The following is a 22,982-nucleotide window of genomic DNA, read 5'->3' as shown; positions in this document are numbered from 1 at the left end:
AAAAAAAACACGCATCCGTGACCAAAATCCCAAATTTTCCCTGTTTTGAGTTTGGAACCTCTACAGTAGGGTTTCCTGATATGCTGAATCTGATGGTACAATTTTCATTAAGATATAAAGTACAATTTGTTTCTCATCTAAAGGTTTTAAATAAAAATCTACCTATCTTTCTCAGGCTCGGAACTTTTGATGGATAATACTAAACTTGATTAATCTTATATATTTGGAATCAACTTGAAAAGCCAATTCTTTTGATTTGTTTATTGATATGAAAACTATTGTTTAGAGTTTCGGTTAATATTGAGCCGAGTCACTCCTTACTTACAGTTCTTTACCACGAATTGTTTGATATATTTGTCAGTCATAGATTCATAATAAATGAAACAGCATGTTAAATTTAAATCTGTCTGCTAAACTAAACAATGTTAATGTTAGATTGGGATAGATATAAAAGGACAGACAGACAAATTTTCAATAAAACCATACAACTGCTTCTAATTGCACCTTGAGCATCATTTAGGCTAGATAGATTTAGGCTAGCTCGAGCCTGTCATTATTGAGATGAAATCAATAAAAAAAAGTAGCTTAAAGAAACAACCGCAACAAAAATCCTAAGTAGCTAATATTACTTCGGGCTCAAAAGGATAAGTACTACTACTGCTTAACAATTCACCGCAGCACCAAGCTGCCTGAGGGCAACAAAGGTCCGCACGCTCCCCTTCTATCTCGATCTATTCAAAGCCCCCCTCTTTAACCCTCCCAGGAAGTTCCCATTTCCCTTAAATCTTCCCTTGCGACATTCTCCCAGCCCAACGGAGGACGAGCCGCTTTTTGTTTTGCCATATACGGTTGGCCGAAAAGGACCATCTTTGGCAATCTGTAGTCTTTAATCCGCAGAACGTGCCCTAGCCATCTTAACCTTTCTCTCATTATAGCCCTTGAAAATGGGGTTGAACCACACCTTTCGCACAGCCTACTGTCTTAAATATGGTTAGTCGATCGGGTACCCAAAACTATCCGTCGGTAATTTAGGAAATCTTCCCCCGTGTTTCTTAGCGCCCATGCTTCAGAACCATACTGGACTAATCTTGGTTCGCCGTCTTATCTTCCTGTTCTTCCAAACTTTTTCAATTGTGAAAAAAACTGGCTATTCTACTTTTGTCATCTTCGCTGCACCCGTCGTCTTCACTAATAATGTTACCTAGATAGTTAAAGCTATCCACTTGATTAATCTTGTCGTTATCCAATGTCACTTTTTCATCTTCACTTATTCATAGCGTTAGCGACTCTGTCTTCTTAGCATTAGTTTTCAAACATATTCTAGTACCCTGAACTCGCAAAACCTCTAAAAGCTCATTCATTTTGCTCAAACTTTCTTCTAGGATGCTTAAATCATCAACATAATCTAAGTCCATGTAAGTTTTACTTCCCTATTTGATTCCTCGTTCTCTCATTGCCTTTGCTATGCTCTTTAAGACAAAGTCCATTAAAATAATCCATATAAGTGGGGATAGAACATAACCCTACTTAACTCCTGATTTAATACGAAACCGGCTACCAACCTCGTAGTGCTGATCACTTTAATGTATTTGTCTGGTATCAAACAGTTCGTGATAACGGACTGAAAGTAAGGAGCGACCCGGCTGAATAGTAATCGAAATTCTAAAAAAAACGGAATTTTAATACCAATAGATATATCAAAAGAATTGGATTTTTATGACAATTTCCAATATATAAGTTTTCTCAACTTTAGTCTTACCCATCGAAAGTTACGAGCCTGAGAATAGTTGCCATATTTTAGGAAAAAGAGGGAAATGCCCCCTGACAGTCATAGGATGTTAATGAAAATCACACCATCAGATACAGCGTATCCGAGAACCCTATTGTAGAGATTTCAAGCTCCTATCTGCAAAAATGTGGAATTTTGTATATTTTGCAAGAAGAAAGATTGCGGATGCGTGCTTGTTTTTTTTTTTTTTTTTTTTTTTTTTTCATGGGTGATTGTATCGGCCCAATGGCTCTAGAATATAGCGAGAGGAAATTAAAAGTTTCTAACGCTCTTTTTAAGTGACCAAAATGTTGGAGGCCATCTAAGCCCCCTCCCACGCTCATCTTTTTGCCAAAGTCACCTGATCAAAATTTTGAGATAGCCATTGTGTTCAGCATAGTCAAAAAGTCCAATAACTATGTCTTTAGGCATGACTCAATCCCCCACAGTCCCGGGGGAAGGGTGGCAAGTTGTGAACTCTGGTCATTGTTTACATATAGTATTGGTTATTGAGAAGTATACGGACATTTTCAGTGGGATTTTTTCTGGTGGGGAGAGTCGGGGGAGAAGGTTACGTGGAAGGATCTTTCCATGGAGGAATTTTATTTGGGGGAAGGGAATTTTCCATGAAGGGGACACCGGATTTCCCAGCATTATTTAAAAAAGGATCAAAAATTAAAGAAAAAACAAGGTTTTTCAACTGAAAGTAAGGGTCAACATAAAAACTTAAAACTAACAGAAATTATTACGTATACGAGGGGGTTTTCCCCCGCGTCAATACTTCGCTCTTTACACTAAAGTTTTTTTTAGTACTTTCATAAGAGCTATTTATTCTAATTAAACCCTTTGGGATTCAGGGGATATTCTTAAAGAATTGGAACAAAATTCGAACTTTAGCGTAAAGAGCGAGGCATTGACGAGGAGGCGAACCCCTCATATAGATCATAAAAATATACGAATATAGAAGTTCGATACGGAAGTCAATTCGTGAGTTATGTATATATATTGCTAATAAAAACGTTTGTAAATAAAATTAAAAGTTTCAAGTACCCAAAGAAATTGGAGGGCAACTAGGCCCCATCCCGAGACCCTTTTTTCTCTAAGCCGTCTGATCAAAATTTTGAGAAAGCCATTTAACCAAAAAAAAGTAAAATTAATATGCAAATATTTTTTTAATCATTCATGTCCGGTGAGCCAAAATCCAAGCCTGCATTAATTCAAAAACATTCAGAAATTCAATAACAAAAAGAACTTTTTAAATGAAGAAATTGTTTTTTAACTGAAAGTAAGGAGGGCCATTAAAACTTAAAACGAATAGAAATTATTCCGTATATGAAATGTGCTGTCCCCTCCTCAACGCCTCGCTCTTTACGCTAGATTTTGACTCTTTCTCACAACTCTATTTTATAAAACAATAAAAATTTTAGCGTAAAGAATTGGGGGTTGAGGAGGGACAGCCTCTTTCATATGCGGAATAATTTCTGTTCGTTTGAAGTTTCAATGTCGCTCCTTATTTTCAATAAAAAAACGTGTTTTTTTATTGATTACCATACAAGAATTAGACGTTCACTAAAGCTCTTGTATCAGCTGAATTAAACGCTTGGTCAAAATCTATAAAACTGAAGACTAATGGTTTTTGATGCCTCGGGCACTTCTAAATTATTAATCTAAGAATGAAAATTTTGTCGATACATCCTCTGCCTTTCCTAAAATCGCACTGTTCTTATCGTAACATTTTATCTAAAACATCTATAAGTCTAAAAAGTACCATTATAAGCAATTTTCTTCCTACAGGAAACAGGCTAATAACTGTATAATTACCGGACTAACTCTTATCACCTTTTTTATGCAGGGGTTTAATTTATCTCTTATCACTGGTTGTGGCCCTTTCGTATCTTTTAACTGGGCCAAGTGCAGATTGACGAACTCCCTCTTAGTTTATTAACATACCTGTGCAATACTTTACTATTTATTTACTATTTACTTTACTATTTTCTTTACTATTTACTTTACTATTTTACTATTTACTTTACTATTTATTTACTATTAATCCGTTTAGATCTCTTAGATCTTCGTAAATTTTATCCATGGGCTCCTCTTCACACCTCCATAGTTCATATTCTAACCCTTTCTCCTCTCTATTAAACACAAAACATTTTTAATGGCATTCCTAGCTATTTTCCTTAATTTTCTTTCCTACGAAAGCATCAGCGACTTCACGAATCATTTTCGTAAAACTATTCCATTCATCTTCTACTGTCAAATTTTAAACTCTCCAATTTAGGTGTTTGATTGTTGCTGGAAACTTTTTCTCAAACTCGCATCCTGGAGCGTACCAACGGCATTACTTCATATCTACCCTAGTATCTTGTATTGATCCTGTCAGTCTCCGGATTACAATAACATAATCAAAAAGGCTAGTTGGGTTACTCTCATGTGAATATCATGTTAACTTATGGGCCATTTCATGAGCAAATATTGTATTGGTTATAACTAGATAGTTATACCCATAAAATTGCAGCAGTCTGTAGCCATAACTGGTTTTTTTCCTGCACCAAATTTACCTAGGTTATGATGACATCTATCCTTATTTCTACCTAGGACCCTGTCTATTTGCTCCTGTGGCTGTAAGTAAAATTCATCTGAATCACTGCTATTTCCGTCAGTCGGTTTTTCAGGGGCATAAACACTACTGGGACTGATATCATGCACTTTTTATCCATAAAATGAGCGACTAGCATTCTATTAATAATGCCTTCCCAACCTAAAATAGACTTAGCAGCTTCCTGATTTATCATGAGCCCTACTCCCTGTCTATTTACCCCATCCATCCGCTTGATTAAATAAATTCTTTATCATCTAAGTTTTGAAACTCCTAATAAGTCTAGTTTTAAGCGTCTGAATTCGTCTGTCAAAATTAAGATACGATATGATAGTTATCCGAATATCAATAGGTAGGAAAGCACCAAGGAATACGCGATCAGTGGCTAAAATGTCGCATAAATATTCTACATTATATTTTTTTGCCAGATTGAGTCTTGTGAAGCTTAAGTTTTCTGGATTTTTTTTTAGTTAGTGTATGGTATTTAGTTTCAACGTTGTTTGGTGGGGGGGATTTAACTATTAAAGTTGGACTCTGGGACTTCTCACGCTTTTTTTGCTGAACCCTTTCGCTTAGAAATTTTAAAGAGGGAAGGGATTCTTCTATCTGTTATTAGGTATTTTGTCTTGAACTAAGAGTTATCTTAAAAAATGATATCCTGAAAAATGGTCATAATAAATGTAAGACAGGACTAGCTGACTTTGTTGTTAGGAATGTAATTGAAAACACTTCAGTTAATAAAGAAAAATTTAAAGGCTTTTATAATCAAATGATAAAATTAGTGAATCAAAGATTGTTGACCCAAAATCGACCTTGGTATTGAAATAAAAACGCATGTGAACAACAATCGATAGGTCAAAGCGCTCAATAACAAAAAAGCAAAGTGATGTCAATGGGTCTCAGAGTGGAAAAGTTTAGTAAATTTTTAGTATCAAGAACCAGGAAAAAGTCCAATACTAATATATATAAATACACAAACGCCACGCTCAGTGGAGATTGATTTTTTACCCTTGATTTTATGAGTGAAAGTGCAATTAACCCTATGAAGAAGTCCAATCTTGCTCTGAACTAGGTATTGTTTCTGGAGCTTGTGTTTTTTTCTCTTTCTAGATGATAAATTTACAACGGTTCTTTTGTATTCTTTCCATGATCGCCCATGTTTTGTCATTTTTTTTTTCCAAATGATATAGCCGATCTAGCGTCTAGAGTTTGTCTTCGGAACCAGACCACCCTGCGCGAATCATAATTTTGCAATTTGTTAGATGTGATAATTCTATTTTTGTTTGTAAGTACGCTTTTTTATTTATTTATAGGTTGCTGTTGCACTTGGAAGGGCTGCAAATATTTACCCTTTGTCGATGCTTTTGAATATTGGTAGAAAACCGAAGATAACTTTGAACTTCCAGCACATGCTTTATTTCTCTGGTAATTTAAACTTCCTCGATTTAAGGTCCCGTTTTAGTTCTAAGGTCACAATTCTCAATGTTTGGGACTCGCCTACAGGCTTAGACGTAATCAGGAACTTTCAAGTTGAACGTCCCTTCCTCTTGCAGGTTTTTTTTTTTTTTTTTTTTTTTTTTTTTTTTTTTTTTTTTTTTTTTTGTAAATACCTGGTAGGTTTTGATTATTATAAGCATAAAAGTTCCATTCAAATCCCTAAAATTTTACAGATCTATATTAAACTAAATTATTTTAATTTCGATTATTCTAAAATCAATTAGCCACTTTTTGTAATAAGTAGCATTTTCAAAGATTTTGCGAAGTAAAATAGGCAAGCGCATATGTCAGTGTTAAAATCAAAGTACTAGTGGTATCCAGTGGTACAATTTCGCCAATTTTATTATATAGAGATGTTTTTTAGAGTTGGTTCTACAAGGGGGGCTGAATTTATCACAATTGTGTCTTTCATTCTTTCGTTTTCGCTGAATTTATAGCTAAACATAAAAAAAAAAATTACATGTCGACCAATTGTTGCGTTGAGGAGGTATCGATCTCCTGATTCGATGCCTTCGGCAGGGGGGGGGGATGCGTGACTAGGGGCAAGTCATCGGACGCTTTCCGTGTTTTTCCTCCAGATTTCTCCAGATACCCATTTAGAGCTGGATTGACTCAGGCAGTCACACCATTGACCCCCGTTCCAGACCGAATAATCGGCGATACCAGGACTCGAGAGACTGACCTTACGATTTCAAGACTGGAGCGCTAACCACTCGGCTAGGAAGAGAATTGGTGAACTAGTCAAGGTAAAAAAGCCAGAATAACCTTGGAGCCATGGGAATGGACATAGGCTAATTAAATTAGAAAAATTGGTACTTAAGAAAAAAGAAAAAAAGGGCCCGCACTTTAACATTTCAAATTTAATTCACATAATTAACATTTCATTGTTGTTTTTTCTTATCTTTTTAATCTGCCAGATGTGGTAAAATTTAAATTATCAAAGCGATTTTTTGTTACTTTTATTGTTGTTTCCATATGGTACTACTTGGGTGAAAAAGTGTCTATTAGCATTTTAAGGTTGTCAGTCATATTTTTCTTATCACGTTTTAACGTTATAGTTAGTCGTCTTTCAATGCTTTTCTGCTTATTTTTATTAATATTTCTATGTGTTAATACGCGGATAAAGTACCTTCTTTTAGCGCTTTTTTTTTATTTTTGTACTGTTATCAGCAGTTCTGTTATGACGTTTCAACGTTATTGATCATCTTTTGACGTTCTTTCTTTCGGCTTATCCGTTTCGGCTTGTTTCCGTATAAAATTATCTGAGTGATGCAACCTTTATTCAACGTGGCTGGTGTTTCTCAAATGGTTCTGTTAAGCTACACTTGCACACGGGGAAGAGGGAAGGTTCAGTGGGAAATTCACCCCTCCTCTCCCCGATATTGGTCCATGTAAATCTTCAGGGACAATCTCATGACTTCTTCTAACCTAAGACTGGATTTATCTAAACATGTGTTCGAATCAAATTCTTCAAAAATGCAACGTTCATGCAACATCAACGGATATTATAGACTTCCCTCCCCAACCTAACGCCTTTAGGGTTCCATATAAAGTCTTTCAAGTTAATTATCTCTAAAAGCTAACCATTGAGCCATCAAGTTTTTCCTTTTAATGCTCATCGATATTTATGGCAATAACAATAAAATGAGTAATGGGATGGTACATACCCTCAACTGATTGCTACTGCAAGATGTGGGTTTCTTTGACTAATAATTTATTATTGAAATTAGCCGGTCTCTATGCTGCAGTGTTTATTATCTCTAACTTTTTCTTTAGTTTACTTTGTTAGTTCCTTTTGTTTTTCAGAGGGGAAGAAAGACCAGTTTCCAGTTCTGTTATTGTACCAAAGTTTTTGCTTTATTCACAGAGCTTATATCTTGAACCGGCTGTGATCAGCAGAAAATGATACTGGAAAAATAGTCCAACTTGTAGGTCTAATATTAATATGGGATCTAACTCACGAGAGGGAAGAGGGGTAGGACATTTGCTATGAAGGAGGAAGGATGAAAGTATGGCATGTACGCATTTTTAGGCTACAATTTTTTTTATTTAAGAATTAACGACGCTTCTTGACTACTATGGTCCCTGCGTCGGCCCTGCAGTGCATTAATGCAGCATGATTCGATCTCTGGGTCCCGTATTACCAAGCTAAGGTCAAATCCACTGTGCCACCACAGGACTTTAGGCTACAATTTTTAAGTTTATTTTTTTTTTTTCAAATGGTAGCGTCATCAGTCCAAATTCGGGTGGTCTCTTGGAAAATTTTACGAGTTTATGACAAAACCTCTAGTTCATCTACTTGTTTTATATTTACTTATTTAGTCTTGTGTACTTATCCTTTTTCGTAGTAGGACAAGTAGTTGAAACAGACAGGTTTTCAGCATCACCTAAATTGCTTTCTGTAAAAGAGCTAATTTGCCATCAAGCTCCTTAGAGTTACGAGTTTTACAAAGACCATCACAATAAACCGAAAAAAGAGGGGCAGAAAATACATAGCTTATGCAAACGCTATCCCTTGCAGGAAAAATGTGATGTCATCTCAGAGCCCAAAAGAACCACAAATTAATGTTTGTTGGAGTAAAAAGAAAGGAATCTTGGATAAAAGGGGCGGGTACAGGCCGCAATTTCTTAAAACATAAAGCAGCTCCAGTGGTTTACGTGGTTAAAGGCTTTACACCCGTGCTCGAAAAAAGTATAGATACATATAAAGGATAGGCAGTAATACTCAGTAGTTGCAACCAGAATGAAAGAATTTAATTCCGTTACCGACTATCTTGTAGATGAACCGATGACTATTTTGCAGAAAAGACGAAATAGCAACAAGTGTTGAAATATTTTTGACGTAGTGGATGCCCAACCTTTAGGTTTAAGATTAACCACGTTACTTGAATCACGCCGGTTCTTCTCCTTTATTGAGTAACTCCATTAAGGATATAGGAAGTACTTCATGGTTACCAAGTATAGAAAAAATAATTGCTAGAAGTGGAGAAAATACTTCAATACCATTTCTTGAGTGAATTGCCTGTAAATAGTCAGATTGTTTCTAGCTGGACTTGGCCTTGGTTTACGATTCTCTAATAGAAGACCTGTGGCAGATTTTATGTATACAGTTGGATGGCTAAGGGCACACGTCGAAAGTTGAATAAGCTGAATCTTCCACAAAAATTAAGATACGCTAAAAATGGTCACTCAAAATAAACAACTTGACCAAGTAAAATCACATCCTCCAGCTAAAACAAGGTTATTAACTTTGTATGTAAGAAGTAAAGTAACCAAATTGCCTAAGTGAAAAATAGAAGAAACCACAAGAATAAGATTACCAATTTGTAGCTTAAATCTAGAAGAAGAGGAAAAAAGGCTAAATAAAATCTGGAAGCTAAAAGACCCTTATATTGGAGGTAAAAGGTGACTGGACATTTGTTCGTATTTTAATGCTTCTTCTTCTTCTGCAGAAGATGGATAAGCATTGGACGTTTACAAGGTATCCGCGTAGTTCGCTTTCTTCATCACTTTATGTTTTTTTAAGGTTTAAGAGGAGCGATGGCATTTGCTTTGGCAATCCGAAACACATTGTCAGAAGCTCGTCAGATGTTTTTAACGGCAACAGCTTTAGTGGTAATTGTTTCGGTAATTGCTGTTGGTGGCTCCGTTAGTGTGTTATTACAATGGCTAGGAATACCGTAAGTCATTTTTTCTTTCTTTTTATTGAGTGTTTTTTTTAATGCAATTTGATTATTATTCGAAATTAAATGTAAACGAATTATACGAAATGTTTTGGTAGTTGCTGGTGGTGACCCCCTAACTGTTTCCTTTTCTTCTTTCTCTTTTTTTTCTGCCTAACGTTTTTCTTGACTTTAATTAGGATATTGTTCCAAGTCTTAATGTATGTATTCAAAAGATTATTCAAGCATTATTTAAATTAACTCGAATAAAACTTGGGTTTTAGAAATATCTCTTGGGGTCTCGTTTGTGTTTAATTGCAGCGCATGGAAATGCCATAAAAATCTAAGTCGATTTTTTCAGACCCGCTTCACCATCTGGAAATTATCTGAAGTACCGAAAATTCCAAAAGACACTTTTACAACCTTGTGCGTGAAAGTTAATGAATGCACGGATAAGGTTGACAGTGTTATGGAACAGTGTAAATCTATCCTTAAGTTTCAGAATGATTGGCCTCGTCTCCCTCAGCCCGAGAAATCTTTACACCGGGTTTTCATCAGCAATGTGCCTACCTCAGAAATATATTCATGTTCCAAGCAGAAGCAGTTTGTCGAAAGACACGCTAGTGATGAAGGCATTGATCATATCCAACAGACTAAATCCGGCCTGGTTGCTTACATGAACAGCCCCAAGTCGGCAGCTACTCTCGCCTACTCCCTCAAGTCCTCCCCTGATATAAGTACTTCTTTTCGTGAGGAAAAGTTCTTCGCGATCGCCAAGTTTGTGCCCCTTGCGACAACAGATGATGATATTCTTTCTGTTAACTCCAAATTAGTCAGTGCCAAGCGATATGGTCAATCTGCGACAATCAAACTTGCCTTTAGTGACGCTGACTCCCGAAATGTAGCAGTCAAATATGGGTAATTCATTGATTATACTCACATCAAAGTCCTCCCATTCAGACAAATTCCCAAGCGATGCTTCAAGTGTCAGTCATTTCATCATCTTGCTAAAGACTGTACCAATAGCGTGCGATGTTCCAGATGTGCTGGACCCCACGAGAACAGTAGAGAAAGCTCTTTCGGGATTCCCAAACAGTGAAATGCGCTTTGTGCCCTGATACTAATAATAGCCACCCTAGCTTTAGTCTACAGTGCCCAGCAGTCCGACGAGCAATGCAGAAAGCTTCTCAAACAAAAAAATGAATGAACTGTCTATATTTTGCCGCAATGTTTACGGCCATAATACTGCCAAATTGGACTACGTCAAGAACTTGTGCCTCGCATATAATATTAATTGCGTCCAAGAACACTTGTTAACTACCGATAACTTTGGGCTCTTTCAGTCAGTTCCTAATAAATCCGTGCACATTCATAAGGCTAAGCGCTCTAGCGCCAGGGGCTGACCTAGTGGTCGACTTGCAATATTCGTTGAAGAGAGCATAGACTGTCGTAAACTTGAGTCGTGCGATTTCTATATAGCAGTTGAGTTCCCAGGCCCAAGTTCTTTCACGCTAATCAATGTATATCTACCAACTAACATGAACACGGATTGTAGTGGAAAACGGTATGCCGAGGCTTGCGGTCGAATTGGAAGGCTACTCCGTAGGCTGGGAAGCTCGCGTTTTTTAGTCTGCGGTGACTTCCAGTGTGACCCCTTCTCGAAAGGAAGTTACAGGACGTTCTTATGGCATGTATTCCGCGTGACTGTTCTCCATATATTAAAGATCAAAACTTTACGTTCATTCACAATTCAGGAAGCACAGGTAATATTGATCAGGACTTTTCTAACTTTTCTATTCCCTCGCCTGTACATGTGGATTCAGAGCATACTGCAAGTGATCATCTTTGTCTTAAGTTTAATGTTCCTTTTAGTCACGATGTGAAATCAAAAAGGCCAGATTATATAGAAAGACGCGAGTGGAAAAAGATTAAGCTCAGTCTGTACCAGTCGACGTGTGACGAAATTTTGGATAAAATAGAAGTCCCGTTCCAGCTTCTTGTCCATGGGTGCGATGACAAGATTGCACTCAATACATACTGCGCTGAAATTACTCGCGCGCTAAAACTTGCTGAGTCTGCAGCCATACCTAGTGCAGTTATTTGGAAAGGTACAAGGAAAAGAGGATGGAGTGACCATCCTTACGTGAAGCATGCCAAACGGAGGTCTAGGATGTGGTATTCTGTGTGGTGCGATTCCGGCAAGCCGAGGACCGGCACCGTCTTCAATCTCTTTCGTAAAACAAAAAGAGAATACAAAGCATGTGTCGATGAGCTGAAAGTGAAGGAAGCAGAAACTGCTTCGGAAGAGGCTATCCGTGACCCACAATATATGTGGAAAAAATTCAAAAGTAGTAAAGTGCAGTCCAAACCATGTGCCATGATACCTGAGAAACAGTGGTTAAGACATTACTCGAAGGTCTTCGGGTCTAAAGATACTCCCTTGGAAAAGGAATATGACGAATCGCTTAAATCGCGTCTTGATTTACTGTTGAAAAAGAGAAATTATTTTTTTTATATCTGTGAATGATGTTTTGAGGGCTGTTCGCCAGTTAAAGGTTAACAAGGCTCAGGGTCTTGATGGTGTCAGTGGTAATCATCTGTGCAATGATTCACCGCTTTTAATCCAGCATATGCAACTACTTTTTCAGATGTATATAGATAGTGCCACCGTCCCCAAATCGTTTTGTACCGGAGTCGTTACAAACATCCTGAAGAAAGGAAAAAATGCAAATGAGTGTGAAGGCTACAGGCCGATTACTGTCTCGAGTACATTGAGCAAGGTGCTGTAAAAATTGGTCCTTTAAAGTGTGTGATTGACTACAGGCAGTATGGGTTTCGAAAGCATCTCAGCTGTGCTTTCACCCATAGACTTTTAAAGCGCATTCTTGCCAAGGCTGATACACTTGAGTTATCCGTACATATATGTATTGTTGACATTTCCGCTGCATTTGATTCAGTAATCCAATCTGCTGTGTTCCAGACCTTCTAGATGCCGGTGTGAACGCCCATATAGTAGCTATGTTATCATTTTGGTACTCTAATAGCTATATAAGAGTGAATCTTGGGCTTGAAAAACTCCATGAGCCAGTTAAACTAAAGAGAGGACTTCGACAAGGTTCTGTCTTAAGTCCGATATTATTTAACACGTTGACTTCTAAGGTTACAAAACAAATTTCTGGCGGGCTAAGACTTGATACTTGTGATTTGAGTTTAACAAGCTATGCTGATGATTTACTTATGTTGAGTTTCTCATTTAGTGTACTGCAGGATAATTTAGATAAGATTGTATCTGGTTATAGCGCTATTGGTTACAAGTTAATGGCCAGAAAACTGAATTTCTGGTTTTCAGCTCTGCGAAACAAGAGGCACCAGCACTAATTTTATCCATAGATGGTGCTATTATCGCAACGTCTTCTTCGGCCAAATATTTAGGTCTTCCGTACGGCCGAGATAAGAAAACTACAAGAATTCTTTGCCTTGATACCCTTGTGTCTAACCTGCGAGTGAGCTATGCTAAACTAGCCCCGCTGAAGTATTCTTACAAACAGCAAATTTTGGCGAGGTTGTACAGAGCAGTGGCATTACCACATGTCCTTTACATTTCCCCGCTTTGGGAATGGTTCACAGAAACAGAGAGACTAAAAGTTAGTTCCGCGTTTTGTAGATATTTGAAGTTTTTGATACGCATACCGCTATTCGGGAGAAACTCATTTCTTTTGAATAAGTATCAAATTCCAGATCCCCGTGAAGCTGTGGCAGAACAGGAAACTAATGCTAGAAAAGGTACCCTTGAGCACCTGTATAATTTCCTGCCGTTGCACGTCATATATGAGCTATGAATGTATATAGTGAATGTAATCTAATCGTTTAATCTTGAAGTATTGTTTTTCGCCTTTTTCTTTTTCTTTTTTTTTCTTTTTACTCCACCATGCTGTTGTTCTGATGGTGGGCTAAAATAAACTATCTATCTATCTATCTATCTATAAATCTAATATTATTCGAAATTTAGAAATATCTATTAGGAGCATCATTTGATTATAATTCAAAATTAAATATTATCGAATGAGATTTGACCTTGATGCACATAATAGGGATGAAAAATGATAGGTATACCCAGTCCTTTGTTGCGCACATCGATTTAAACAAAAAGAGCATGGTAAGTTTGTCTTATGAATGGAAAAAAAACACAGTTAAGGGCTAAAATATTGCAGATTTTTCTTTCCTTTTTGTTACATCAGAACTTTCTAGTTTTTTGAGGGTAACTCACGTCATCCATGAAAAAAATTAAGTAGTTTCGTTTTGAATTGTCTGATTAGGAGTACTAAAGAGCATCTATAAAATTTTTCAATAGGAACAGCGTTAAATTTTTTCCATTAATGCTTCCATACCGAGTACAACTTAGTCTTTTTTTTTACCGGGCCTGTAACCAAATTCGACTCAGAAACTATTCAAAAGCAGAGGAAAAAGACACGAAAAAGTGTGTTGTGTTTTCAGGTCTTTTTAGACTGTTTTGTTTGGCTTCGTCTGTTTAGACGATCCAACCTTTCAAGATCGAATCTTCAGAAGTTCAAATATCCGTTTACAGATATGATATTCATCACATAAAAACATTGCTATGCGACCATTGGTTCTTTGAAGAAAACGTAGGAGTGCTTATCAACAACTTTCACAAGCAAGACTCGTTAATATAAAGTATAAATCGTTCACAGCTATTAATTAGCTATTAACTTTGCATTTTAGTCGCACTTTTTGAAACTTTTTTTGTATTGTAAGTACGATAATCTCTAGGATAAAGTATGAAAAATTAACTTTTCCACTTTGAAAGGTTTACGAAAGACAAAAGAGACGTACGGAAAAATATATAAAAAAACTTAGAAAATAGGTTTTAGTTGCAAATGCGTAAAACAAATAAAAATAGCTTCCATCTTTTTCCTGCCAGTGGCGTCGATTCCAAAAAATTAAAGGGGGAAATATAACTTACTTTTCATATCGAGGAGGGTGGTGGGTATAAAAGATATTTTTTAAAACCCCGGGAACCTGTACCCCCTAGATTTTGAATAGCTTTCAAAAAATTGAAATATTTTAGTATTAATGACAGCATAGGGTAGTCATGGGATATTTTATAACCATTCTTGGACAACTTTCTATGTCATGACCATCTAACACTTTCGTTTTTTATCTTAAAAAAATTATAAGTTTTCCGGATAACAGGAAAAATCCTTTTTTTTTACTGTGTTGTGGACTGAAGATAAAACCATTTTGTTAAAGGTTCAATTTTTTAATATCTTCATTTTTGAACAATCTGAGTATTATAAATACCACCTATCTATTATATTTTCAAATTATACACAGCAGTTTACAACGGAAAAATCTGTTAAGAGTAACAGTTTTTCATTGAATTCCGAACTGCTCAATCTAGAATTGAATCACAAGTCAGTGCCAATACGCGTACCATCAGTAGTGTCTTCTTTTAAGGTCCCATGACAACCCTATCCCTGGATTCTATGATAGCCCTAGTTTTAAACGTATCCCTACCCTGTCACTCCGACGACAGCCAGCAGGTGTTTGTTACGTCATAGGGAACTAAGAGACGCAGGTGAATGTTACATCATAGGGAATGTTTCTTTTTCTATGGTTGCTATGGTTAAAAAACCCACGAGGAGCCCCACCAAATCGGATTTCTAGGATTACTACGTCACAGTTTCTTAAAGTATTTAAAAACCCTAGAAGTTTATTTTTAAAAAAACAACGAGAGTCAGGCTTTCTTTACTCCCCGGATTTCCTTTAAAAAACTTCCAGGGGCTTGTTTACTTTCTATGATTTTTATGTCATAGTTTCTCTGATTCTTTTTAAAAAACCTATGAGGCTTCTTTACTTCAGAATTTCTTTTGATGTTATATAATAGAGAATGTCTAGGATTTCTTTGAATGTTACATAACAGGGTTTGGGGTGTTACGTAATAGGGTTTGTCAGAGTTCACTAGTCAAGCAGGGAATTTTTTTCTTTTCTTTTTTTAAGACATTTTTCTTCAAGACGTTTTTAAGACACTTTTCTTTAAGACGTCTTTTAAGACATTTTTCTTCAAGACGTTTTTCAAGACGTTTCGATACATTTCAAGACGTTTTTTAATGGCATTTTGCTTCAAGGCGTTTTCTTCATGATTTCTTTAGTTCTTACGTAATAGGGGAATGTTTAGTATGACGCATGTACACGTGACATGCTATATTTGGGGCCCATGGGGAAATTCCGACCGTAACTGAGGAGGGCGCATACATGGGAGTTACGTAATGGTGGCGCAAACGTGGGTGCTATGTAATGACAACAAAGACGTGGGGTGTTACGTAATGACAGCGCACATGTGAAATGTCACATAATGGGAGCACACACGTTGGGAGTTACGTAATGACGGTGCACACGTGGGTTGTGACGCACTCTTACACGTAGGATGTTGCGTAATGGCTGTACTTTTACTTGGGATGCTACGTAATGACAGCACACACGTGAAATGTCACGTAACGGCAGCGCACATGTGGGGTGTTACAAAGACATTAAGAGATTTCTTTTTTTTTAAAGCGTTGTTTTTCTTTCAAGGTGTTTTTCTTTTCTTTCAAGGTGTGATCTCAGGGAACCCTTATATTCTAATGATTTTTGTCCCCATTGGGATTTGAAAGGGCCATATCCATCCAATGGAATAGTGTCCCAGACAGCTGGACTATGAAAACCTTTCTAATGAAATAGATTCTACGAAACAACCAATTCCACACCTGGAGACTTCCCTATTTGCGCACACAAGAATTATTAAAGGAAATACGTGTTTCCCATGACTGCAACATCGTACATGCAGGGGGAAGGCTTGTTTATATCAAGAGTTATATACTAGAGTTGGGTTATATCTGAAGTGCACCTTCTTGCTAAGTAGGCTAATGCGTTAAAAGGTTATTATAAACCGAGAGAAAATGATTCTACACTTCTTAGCGATATAATCCTAGCATTTTGGTGGGTTCTTTTTAGAGAATTTCTAGAGATATTTTCTTTGAGAATGTTATAAACTTGTTCAAAACAGAAAAATAATCTTTCTTAGAAAATGTTTAGAGATGTTTTCTTAGAGAATGATCTAAGTTTGCTCAAAATATAGGAAAATGAGGGCACACGACATGTTACTTAATCCTCTATTTTGTTCATTTTTCCTTGGTATTATTTTCTCTCAGTTTCCACCCTTTGATACTCAACGACTGACCCTTCCCTAGCAACCAATTCCAGATGGGACCTTTACTACATAGAAATTTTATTAATAAAAAAAAATATCAAGCATTATTAAAACACAGAAAAAGCACTTAAAACTCAACAAACGAAAAATCAAAACGTGAAAAACCTGATATAGGATAATATATATGCAAAAAGAACCATGAATTAAAGAACGCTAGGGGTCTTAATAACCAGTTCCAGAGGGGGGGGGGGTGTTGTTAATAGAGATAAATTTAAGCCATATTAAGAGCTATTTCTGAGAGCTTTTAATCAAAATTCCGTGTTTCATTGAACCAAGATTATGATTAATCACTCTACCGTGACAATAGGTGGCTAGCCCACCCTAGCAAGCAATTCCGAATGGGGGGAGGGTTGCTATTAAAGATAAATTTAAGAAAGATTAATAGGTATTTCTTTGAAGTCCTAATGAAAATTCTTCATTTCTTTTAACTAAGAGTTAGATTTGAGCCCCCCCCCCCGCCGCTGATAAATTCATTTGACACCTCCCATCTTAACTTTAAGGTATAGAACCTGTTATTCCAAGCAATTCATGCCACCATGGCGATATGTGGCAACCCCATGGACCCGAGTGATGCATATTATCATTCTTACGAGACGTTTTTACCAGAAATTGTCATGATATAAATCTGATTTAAATCCAATTATTCATGTTTTTTCGCCAGCCATCCCTCTGTCATACACCATGTCAATTCATATCTCCATGTCACGCTGTGTCTGTCTCCCCCTGGTACCCCCTTGTGATTCCTAAAACATTTTCCACTATATTTTCTTCTTAAAAATATGGTTTAAATCAAATGGTTCATGTTCTGCAAGCCAACCATCCGTGATACACCATCTGAATTCCTGCCACCGTGTCACACTACGATTGACCATCTGGAGCCTTCTGACACCCCCTCATCATTCCTAAGACGTTTTCAGATATTTTCTCAAGAAAAATCATACATTAAATCCAATGGTTCGTGTATTCGCAAGCAAACACTCCGTGATACACCATGTCAATTTTCACCACCGTGCCACAGTATTTCTGTCCCTTCTATCGCCCCTTAACATCCCCCTTGTCTTTCCTAAGACATTTTCTAGGTATTTTCTCGTTAAAAGTCACGCATTAAATCCATTGGTTCATGTTCTCGCAAGCCAACCCTCCGTGATACACCATGTCAATTAACGCAACTGTGCCACACTATGAGGCACCTTCTAGCACCCCTCATCATTCCGAAGACATTTTCCATATTTTTTTTTGTTAAAAATCACGCATTAAATTGAATAGTTCATGTTTTAGCATTTCATCCCCAAACAGGACGCATCCATGACAATTCACGCCACTTTGGCAAACTACAAATGGCACACTACACTAGCATGTGTATGGCATTTTCTGAGCATTTTCCTGCAAAAATATTAGTCTACGGTAGAATCGATCGTTTAAACTTAATGAAAAAATCCCCATTAGCATTTTTTATGACTCTTAGCATTCAGGGTCAGTGTAAAACAAAGTACCAGCCCCCCACCCCCGATAATATCCTTTTGACGTACATTATTACACCTAAGGGTTTTCAACATTTCCCCCTCAAAAATAAATTTATAAACTAAAAATGACCTTTGTTTTTTATTTGAACAGCGGAAACTTGCCATTTCATTGTTAGATTACGATGTTCTTTAACAATTTCCAGCCCATGACATTCAATGGCTGACAAACGACACCCTTCAGCAAGCATTATCACACTTATGATATTTTCGGACATTTTCCAGCAAAGATATTCGTTTACATAATAATCTATAGTTTAAACTCAATAAAAAAAAAAAATCCCTATTTGCGTTCCTTCTGATAACTCCTACCATATGAGGTCAGCGTGGCACAATGTACCACTCATCAATGACACCCTTCTGGCATACACCATCACACCTGAGGGGTTTTTTCAAGCTTCTTCTCCTCAAAAATAAATTTATAAACTAAAAATGCTGATTTTTTCTTGAAAATTGTTGCGTGCTGATTTTTATTCGTGAAACTTGTTACAAGTTGATTTTAGTTCGTGAAACTTGTTTTATGTTCATTTTTATCCTCAGAAAACGGATTTTGTTCATGGAACTTGTAGCATCTTGACTTTTTGTTCATGCCACTTGTTTTGTGATTTTTCTTTGTGGAACTTATTGTGCGCTGTTTTTTTTTGTTCGTGAAACTAGTTGCACATTTATTTTTCTCTTTATGATACCTGTACCTTTATTTTCCTCCTCGTTAAACTGATTTTGTTCATGGAGCTGTTCATGCGTGCTGATTTTTGTTCGTGGAACTTAGTGCATGGTTGGTTTTGTTCGTGAAACTTTCTGCATGTTGATTTTTCTCGTTTTGTCCTCGTGAAACTTATTTTGTTCAGGGTACTTGTTGCGTGTTGATTTTTTTGTTCGTAGAACTTATTGCGTGCAGATTTTTGTTAGTGAAACTTGTTGCATTTTGATTTTCCTCTTCAAGAAAGTTGTATATTGTTTTTTCCTCGTGAAACTGATTTGGTTCATGGAACTTCTTGCGTTTTGATTTTTCGTTCCCGGAACTTATAGCTTCCTGATTTTTTTTTAGTCCTGAAACTTCTTACATATTTATTTTTTTTAATCGTGAAACTTATACATTGATTTTTATCCTCTTGCAACTGATTCTATTCATGGAACTTTCTGCCTATAGATTTTTAGTTCCCGGAACACATTCGTTGCTGTTTTTTTTCGTGAAACTTCTTGCATATTGATTTTTTCTTGTCGTGAAACTTATACATTGATTTTTCTCCACCTGAAACTGATTTTATTGATGGAACTTGTTACTTTCTAATTTTTGTTCGTGAAACTTGTTGCATGTTGATTTTTCTCTTCATGAAACTTGCACATGATTTTTATTCTCGTGAAACTGATTTTGTTCATGGAATCTGTCACGTGTTTTTGTTCATGGAACTTGCTGCGTGCTGATTCTTGTTCGTGAAACTTGTTGCAAGTTGATTTTTCTCTTCGTGAAACTTGTACATTGATTTTCTCACGTCTTGAAACAGATTTTGTTCATGGAACTTCTTACGTGATGATTTTTTGTTTCCTGAACTTATTGTTTGCTGTTTTTTTGTTTGTGAAACTTCTTGCATATTGATTTTTCTCATCGTGAAACTTGTACATTGATTACTCTCCACGTGAAACTGATTTTGTAAAATCAGTTTCAGATGGTGATTTTCTTTGTTCGTAGACCTCATTGCGTGCATATTTTTGTTAGTGAAACCTGTTGCATCTTCATGTTTCTCATCGTGAAACTTATAATTTGATTTTTTCCTCGTGAAACTGATTTTGTTCATGGAACTTCTTGGCTGTTGATTTTTCGTTCCCGGAACATACTCCTTACTGATTTTTTTTTCTGAAACTTTTTGCATTTTGATTTTTGCTCATCGTGAAATTTATACATAGTTTTTTCTCCACCCGAAACTGATTTTGTTCATGGAACTTGTTTCCTGCTAATTTTTGTCCGTGAAACTTGTTGCATGTTAATTTTTCTCTTTTTGAAACTTGTACATTGATTTTTTTTTTTCTCGTGAAACTGATTTTGTTCATGGAACCTCTTACGTGTTTTTGTTCATTGAACTTGCTGCGTGCTGATGCTTGTTCGTGAAACTTGTTGCAGGTTGATTTTTCTCTTTGTGAAACCTGTAAATTGATTTTCTCACCTCGTGAAACTGATCTTGTTCATGGAGCTTCTTACGTGTTGGGTTTTTGTTCCCGGAACTTATTGTGTGCGGATTTTTTCTTGAAACTTTTCGCATATTTATTTTTCTTATCTTGAAACTGATTTTGTTCAATTAGCTTCAGGTGGTGATTTTTTGTTCGTGAAACCTGTTGCATTTTGATTTTCCTCATCGTGAAAGTTGTACATTGGTTTTTTTTTCTCGCGAAACTAATTTTATTCATCGAATTTCTTACGTTTTGATTACGTTTTTGATTACGTTTGATCCCAGAACTTATTGCGGACTGATTTTTTTTATTCGTGAAACTTCTTACATATTTATTTTTTATCATCATGAAACTTATACATTTATTTTTCTCCTCGTGAAACTGATTTTGTTCATGGAACTTCTTGTCTGTTGATCTTTAGTTCCCGGAACTTCTGGCTTGCTGATTTGTTTTTTCGTGAAACCTCTTCCATGTTGATTTTTTCTCATTGTGAAACTTATACATTGATTTTTCTTCACCTGAAACATATTTTGTTCATGGAACTTGTTGCTTGCTAATTTTTGTTCGTGAAACTTCTGGCATCTTGATATTTCGCTTTGTGAAACTCGTACGTGGATTTTTCTCCTCGTGAAATTGATTTTGTTCATGGAACCTGTTGCGTGTTTTGGTTCTTGGAACTTGTTGCGTGCTGATTCTTGTTCGTGAATTCGGTTGTTGGTTGAGTTTTCTCTTCGTGATGCTTGTAGATTGATTTTCTCATCTCGTGAAACTGATTTTGTTCATGGAGCTTCTGGTGTGTTGATTTTTCGTTCACGGAACGCTGTTTTTTTTTTTCATTGAAAGTTATTGCATATTGTATTTTCTCTTCCTGAAAGTTGCACATTAGTATTTTATCCTTGTGAAACATGATTTTATTCATGGAACTTAGTTGCGTGCTGGTTTTTGTTTATGGAACTTGTCGTTTGCAAATTTTTGCTGGTGAAAGTTGTTGCATGTGAAGCATTCCTGTTCGTGAAACTTTTATATTGATATTTTCTCCTCGTGAAACGGATTTTTCTCATGGAACTTGTTGCGTGCTGATTTTTGTTCTCGAAAGTTTTTGCATGGTGATTTTTCTCTTCGTGAAACTTGTACATTGATTTGTCTCCTCCTGAAACTGGTGTTGTTCACGGAACTTATTTCCTGCTGATTTTTATTCACGGGACTTGTGTGCTTATTTTTGTTCGTAAAACTTGTTGCATGATGATTTCTCTTCATAAAACTTTAACATTGATTTTTTCTCCTGGTGAAACTGATTTTGTTTGTGGACCTTGTTGTATGGTGATTTTGTTCGTGAAACTTGTTGCATGTTGGTTTTTCTCTTCATGAAATTTTTACTTTGATTTTGTCTCCTCGTGAAAATGATTTTGTTCATGGAAATTGTTCCCTGCTGAGTTTTTGCTCACGTAACTTTTTGTTTGCTGATGTTTGTTTGTGAAACTTGTTGCATATCGATTTTTTCTTTTCGTGAAAGTTGTACCTTGATTTTTCACCTCCTGATACTTATTTTATCCACGGAACGTGCTTCTTGCTGATTTTTTTCTGGTCGTGGAACTTGTTGTGTACTGAATTTTGTTCGTGAATCTTGTTGCATGTTGATTTTTCTCATCGTGAATTTTGTATATTGATTTTTCTCCTTTTGAAACTAATCTAATTCATGGAACTTGTTGCATGTTTATTTTTCTCTTCGTGAAACTTTTACATTGATTTTGCTTCTCGTGAAATTGATTTTGTTCATAGAGCTTGTTGCGTGTTTTTGTTCATAGAACTTGCTGCGTGCTAATTTTTGTTCGTGAAATTTGTTGCAGGCTGTTTTTTTCTTCTTGAAACTTTTAAATTTGATTCCTCTCCTCCTAAAACTGATTTTGTCCATGGAACTTCTTAGGTGTTGATTTTTGTGCTCGGAACTTATTATTTGCTGATTTTTTTGTGTTTGTGAAACTTCTCGCATATTGGTTTTTCTCATCGTTAAACTTGTACATAGATTTTTTCCACCTAAAACTGATGTTGTTCATGGAACTTGTTGCTTGCTAATTATTGTTGGTGAAACTAGTTGCATATAGATTATTTTCCTCGTGAAACTTGTAAATTGATTTTTCTCAATGTGAAACTGATTTTGCTCATGAAATTTATTGCGTGCTGATTTTTCTCTTCCTGAAACCTGTACTTTGATTTTCCTCCTACTGAAATGATTTTCTTCATGGAACTTTTTGCGTGCTGATTGTTTTTCACGGAACTTGTCGTGTGTTTATTTTTGTTCGTGAAATTTGTTTCATGCTGATTTTTCCTTCACGAAACTTGTGGATTGATTTTTCTCCTTGTGAAACTTATTTTGTTCATGGAACCTCTTCTATGCTGATTTTTTGTACGTGGAACTTGTTGTATTCTGATTTTTGTCCATGAAACGTGTTGCATGTTGATTTTTGTCTTCGTGAAGCTTGTACTTTGATTTTCTCTCTTC

The 22,982-nt window shown here is 36.3% G+C and overlaps 1 protein-coding gene across 2 annotated transcripts in view; it reads left to right on the top strand.

Moving 5' to 3' along the window:
- Positions 1 to 5,650: 5,650 nt before the first annotated feature.
- Positions 5,651 to 22,982, top strand: part of LOC136035830 (sodium/hydrogen exchanger 9-like) — a 65,049-nt gene continuing 47,717 nt past the window's right edge. The window contains exons 1-2 of one of the 2 annotated variants that reach the window (XM_065717795.1): positions 5,651 to 5,795; positions 9,394 to 9,547. In XM_065717795.1, the coding sequence (XP_065573867.1) occupies positions 5,729 to 5,795; positions 9,394 to 9,547 (221 nt within the window). In that variant the 5' untranslated portion in view covers positions 5,651 to 5,728. The remainder of the gene's footprint in view (positions 5,796 to 9,393; positions 9,548 to 22,982) is intronic. The other variant, XM_065717801.1, reaches the window with a different exon arrangement.

Source organism: Artemia franciscana, chromosome 2, assembly GCF_032884065.1.
Source record: "Artemia franciscana chromosome 2, ASM3288406v1, whole genome shotgun sequence".
Taxonomy (NCBI): Eukaryota; Metazoa; Arthropoda; class Branchiopoda; order Anostraca; family Artemiidae; genus Artemia; species Artemia franciscana.
This window is presented reverse-complemented; position numbering and strand designations above follow the sequence as displayed.